This window comes from Geospiza fortis, unplaced genomic scaffold, assembly GCF_000277835.1.
Source record: "Geospiza fortis unplaced genomic scaffold, GeoFor_1.0 scaffold1, whole genome shotgun sequence".
In the NCBI taxonomy this organism is placed as follows: domain Eukaryota; kingdom Metazoa; phylum Chordata; class Aves; order Passeriformes; family Thraupidae; genus Geospiza; species Geospiza fortis.
In genome coordinates this window covers 712746-718203 of record NW_005054320.1, presented here as the reverse complement: position 1 = coordinate 718203, position 5458 = coordinate 712746, and the positions used below count along the sequence as shown (strand labels likewise).

Sequence of the window (5458 nt, the reverse complement as noted above, 5' to 3'; positions counted from 1 at the left end):
CTGGCGGGGGGGTGGGGGGGGCGCGCCCGCCGAGCCCGCCCGGCTGTCCTGGCGCAGGGATTTGAGAGGAAAGCCCTCGGGAGAGGCTGGGAGCGCCCTAGCCAGGGCAGCTCTCCCGGGCATCGTTATCCTGCGGAGCACCGCTTGCAGAGACTGCAGCAGCAGCCTTCGGGGATGTGCGGTCGGGGAGCGGCGCTCACTGCAGGAAGCGGTGACACCCATGAGCGCTGCTCACGTTCGGAGGGAACACCTCCCGCCAGAAGCGACCGTGGGGGTCCGAATACCCGAGATAATAAAATAGCCCCCTTCGGTCTATATGCTATGGCCAGTCGTCTAATGACAAGGAGGAACGTCCTGGCTCTCCACACCCCTTGGAATATTGTTATCCATCTGTTTGGGTTTTTTGATGTTGTTTGTTTGTTTGTTTGTGGGTTTTTTCCAATTTGTTTTCAAGGCCAACAACCTGCCTTCTTTTGCAGTGATGGGTAACATGACAAAAGTTAAGCTACTGTCCTTCTACAACACAGACAAGAAATGCTCAAATTAACATCGACCCTTTCATGCATAGAAGGTCAGTATAGTTTTGTAGGAAAAGAAGTGTTTTCTGTTCAGCACAGATGATGGATTTAGAACTGCTTGTACTACAACATAAATAATACAACAAAATATTCTAAAAAAGGTCTGTTAGATCATTCTTTCCAGTAAGCCATTCATTTAATCTAAAGTCCTAGGAAATACAGTGCTCTGAACTGTGACACTCATTGACCAGTGTTTAGCAGTAAATAGAGCAAATCCCATTCCTAAATCAGAATATCAATTTTAAGCCTGACATAATTGAAATTTAGCTGATTTGCATTAATTACAGAAATACCATTGCAGTAACAATACATTTCTAAACAAGCTTAGCGGGATAGTTTCTTGGCTGCCTGAAGGTACTGCAATTGCTGCCAAAAACAGAGCTTCTCCTGCAGCTTGGTGCCTTGCACTGGTGATCACACAGCTGCTGACCTGGCTGAGAGCTGTGCAGAGGGCCAAGCTGAGCTCACCCACTGCACCATCATTTATTCATTAGTGTCAATATGAGGAAATCTGTAGCTTGGGCAGGACAGGGGGAAGACTGGATCATTTCTTTCACAGGCTTATGCCACCTGGGAAACTACCCCTGAAGTCTTGGAAAATGTGAGGATAGCATGTGATGGAAGCTCATTAAGATCAAAGAAAAATAAAAGTACTACTTTTTTTTCCTTCATGTATACTGTAAATATAATTCCTGAAAAGCAGACTTAGAAGTAATATTATTTCAAAGGCATAGAACTTCCAAAAGGACTAGAATTTTCCATTAACTTTAGGCTCGCTTCAGCCCTTAAGTCTCTGGACCAAAATTTACTTTCTTGTGACTTCACCGATGACAGCTGCAATTTCTTTGCATACACTTGCATCAGAGCTGGTGATCTTTTATCTCACCAACCACCCTCCATGATCCAGTGCTGCAATCCTGTGCCAAGAGATGCAGGGTATTTTCTGTCTGTGTATGGTGCTGTAAAAATAAATAATTGCAATTACAGCTTGTGTAGGTCTCAAAATCTTGTGTTCAGCCACTATTTGCTGTGTAACTGTGATGTACATACAGCAGAGTTCTCATCTCTATACATTGAATAGATGGACAAGCTTCAACACTCTTCAGTCAGGCTGGCAGACTCATGTGTTAATCTGCTACCATGGACGAGATAGCAAATTCCCAGTTCGTCATCCAATTCAAATTAAGCACGTGTAATCTCACAGCGACACTTACTACCAATGTAGTGCATGCATAGAGATACACAGGATGAAAGGAGTGTCCCAAGAAATCATCAGCTTCCAAAATTAATGTCATGTAGAAGCTCTGAATTTTAATATGGGTCATTACCACCAAGCTCCTGTAACCACTGCTCCAAAGGCAGAGCCTTTTAACTGTGCCAGTCTTCTGTGTGCTACACAATGGGTGCAGGTGGTGTTACAGGTTTTCTAGTTCGTGGCAGGATGGGGGAGTCCCATCAGACTCTGCCATGGAGGTGTACTTTATTGGAGGTGGTGGTGGCTTAAAAGATGGAGGTCTGTTCATACTGAAATAGAAGAGAGAAAATGCACTATCACATGAAAGTAGCATAAAAGATAGTTATAAAATGTTCACAGGAGGAGGTGGATTGGCACTAAGTCATTATAAGAGCACCTGACATTAGGTCTTACATACTGTGACTTCCCTGAGTCTGTTTTATAACCCCAGGACACCTTTTGCTATTCATTTGGCTTTCTTAGCTCCCAACTCACAGTTTTATTTCATTCGTGTTTTAAAAGAACCGAACATGGTCCTGATGAGCTATTCAAAATCCTTGCATGGGCCTTTTGCTCACACTGCTCTCTGAAAGTATATTTAAAGACTCATAACTTTTTTTGATCGATTTATAAATAAAGGTCCCACCTCAAATTAGTTAAAAAAATAAATCCTGTTTTTATCTTTGATATACAGGATTTACAGTTGAGTTTTAAGAGGATTTCTAGAATCATAGGTGATTAATTATAACTATGATTTTTTGAGTATTTTAATAATGTTGGTAAGATTTAAAACAATTGTCTCTTAGGTATTGCTTTCAGCAGTAGATCTTGGAGTGTTTTAGTAGAGAGTCAAACTCTGGTAATAATTACACGCTGAATGCTTTTTTGACTGGGATTGAGTTTTGGGTAGGCTACTTTCACATATATCATTCAAAACTCAAATAGACCTGCCCTAGAAGTACAATTTCATTAAAACATGTCCTCAAGTAACCATAGAAAATGAGAGAGCAAAAGCAGCTGGCAGGGAGGCTAATAGAAATGGGGGGCTCTGGGGACAAAAATTGACTTTTATTTTTCCCTTACACCCTGAAGCTGCACTGCAGCTCTTTTCTTAAAGTTTATTTTAAAGATAACCCACAGAACAGATGAAAGGACTGAGAATACTCTACTTTGCATACTGCTGTATGAGAAAAATGGCATTAATGATCCATGTACTTAAAGGCCTTGTGTGCTATGAGTCGTCTCAAATGAAAAAGTGTAAATCCAAACAGCTGGATTAGAGTTGGTGCTGCCCTCTGTGCCACCCCTTCCACCCCTATGGCTCAATTCACTGGTACTGACATCTCTTTTGGTACTGACACCATTTCCTGATGCCTAAACCTACCAGAGTGCTGCAGAGGAGGAGCAGGACAGCTACCACTGTTGGCCAGGGGAAACGACTGGCTTTGGTGTTCCTCCTGTCACCTGTAAGGGACACATGGAACTCATCTGAAGGTCCTCAGAGAGGAGAGAAATCAGGGTTTGATGCCTGGGGCTTGCTGCTCCCTGCTCTGCATAGCGCTGCTGTCAGTGCAGCCACTCATCACCAGGATGGGGTTCCCAAACTCCGAATACTGCAGCTCTGATTTATGGGCTTAGCCCACTTTTGTTCTGACTGGGTGTGTGAGCTGATTTCAGCCACCCACTGGCTCACTTGACAAGTTTATTTAGGCACAGCCCAGAGAGCATTTCATCCAAAACCCATTGGCTTTCTCTGTTCCCCTGTGAGCTGCTCTGCAAGAAGCTGCATGTCACAGTGCAGACAGGCACATCTGCCAACCCCAGTCCTCCTTCCCAATGGTTTATTTTTCACACCACTGACACCAGACCCTGCCAAAACATCTGGCCAAGGGCTCAGCTGCCTTTTGAGGTGAGCTCTTGTCAGCAGCACAGCATCCTAGTCTCATTCCAGCTGCCTCTCCCCCCTGCAGTGCTGGGATTCCCCTCCCCTTCCCACTTCTGCACAGCCACCCTTGGGGGTGCTGACAGAAGTGCCGTCAGGTCCTTGGTATGGAGAAGAAGAAGAGAAGGAGCACAGTCCTCCTCCAGCTGCCAGAGGGTGCAGCAGTGGCCTGGGTGCCAGAGAGATCAGACCCTTAATTTAAAATTGTAGCAATTCGGAGGGGTGGGGAGGGTTTACATTCTCAATTTCAGGGGAGGCTCCTGCCTTCCTTAGCAGACTCCTGTCTTTCCAAACCAAGACACAACTCCCGTTAAACTGGCCTCACCACCCTGTGCAAGGCTGGCCACACAGGTGCGTCACCTAGGCTGAGTCTTACCCACCATGGCAACCAGTGCTGTGGCCAGTCCACCACGGTGCATGAGCCTTGAGCTTTCCCTGGGGCACAAGAGTGTTACTGGCCAAATTTTGCTGCTGGAAGAAAGCATGCACTGGAACTTTGCTTGCAGATGGAGGGAGAAGGCTGGAATGCCAAAAGCCTGCGACAACCTGTGATATGAGGATACAGAAGCTGTGACTCCTCTTTTTATCTCTTTTCCCTTTGTCCTAGGGTGACGTTATGATGCTTGTATCCCCATTCATATGTTCTGTTTCTGCGGGATATTACGTTCTGTGCCTTTAAGATTGGCTTTGAAGAGTGAAAGTTTTGTTTGGGTTTTTCTTATCAGGGACACAGAGATGGGCAGTCCTTTGTGCTGCTTTCACTTTTTTTGCTTTTGCTTTTCGCTTCGCTCTCTTGCTCCTGCTTCTGCTTTGCTTCTGCTCGCTTTTTTGCTTCTGCTCATTAGCTAGTTTAGCTAAACAGTCCAAATTTCTTCCTGGACTGTTTCTCCTCGCTTTTTTTTTTGACCATCTCGAACCTGCTCTGGACTGGGACCTTGGAACGCCGAGAGTTTACACCCTGTGGCTGCAGCAGCTGCCCCAGCGCCGGAGGGACTGATAACAGACCGACCACCCCCAAGAGAGAGACTTTCTGAATTTGTCATCTTTTTCACAGGCTGCTGGTAGGAAAGAAATTTTTTCCTCTGGTAACTGAAATTGTCTGATCTGTGATGCTGTAGGACAGGTTACCTATAAAGATATGGGCACAGAACATTTTTAGTAACTTACTTGTTTTTTAAAAATGAAGGTTGTTGTGAACCCTCTGTTATTCACTCAGCTGAAAATTCCAAAGTCAGAAATTTCCAGGATCACAGTGTAAAAATTCACTTGGCAAGATGCCTATATTTTGGCCATTTATGACCTGGTGTTGAATATGAAAATGCGCTTTTATCAAAAGAAATATTATAAGGAAAGGGAAGGGGAGGGGGAAGAGGAAGGAAGGAAGTGGCGGAAGGAAGGAAGTGGCGGAAGGAAGGAAGTGGCGGAAGGAAGGAAGGAAGGAAGGAAGGAAGGAAGGAAGGAAGGAAGGAAGGAAGGAAGGAAGGAAGGAAGGAAGGAAGGAAGGAAGGAAGGAAGGAAGGAAGGAAGAGTTAAGATATTCCAGCAAGCCAGCATTGAGGCAGCTTTGAGCAGCAGAGCTGTCTGGGAGAATTATAAGCTTTACCTCATTGATGGTAATGAGAAACCTAAAGAACCACAGATGATTTTTGTGTCTGACCCACAAAAATCATCTATCACCTGTTTATACACAGTTTTTTCCCTTCC

At 44.9% G+C, this 5458-nt stretch overlaps 1 protein-coding gene across 1 annotated transcript in view; it reads right to left on the bottom strand.

Moving 5' to 3' along the window:
* Positions 1–1993: 1993 nt before the first annotated feature.
* Positions 1994–5458, bottom strand: part of CD96 (CD96 molecule) — a 30818-nt gene continuing 27353 nt past the window's right edge. Inside the window, 3 exon segments of the mRNA XM_031056694.1 lie at positions 1994–2102; positions 3150–3288; positions 4805–4882. Of these exon segments, the coding sequence (XP_030912554.1) occupies positions 1994–2102; positions 3150–3288; positions 4805–4882 (326 nt within the window).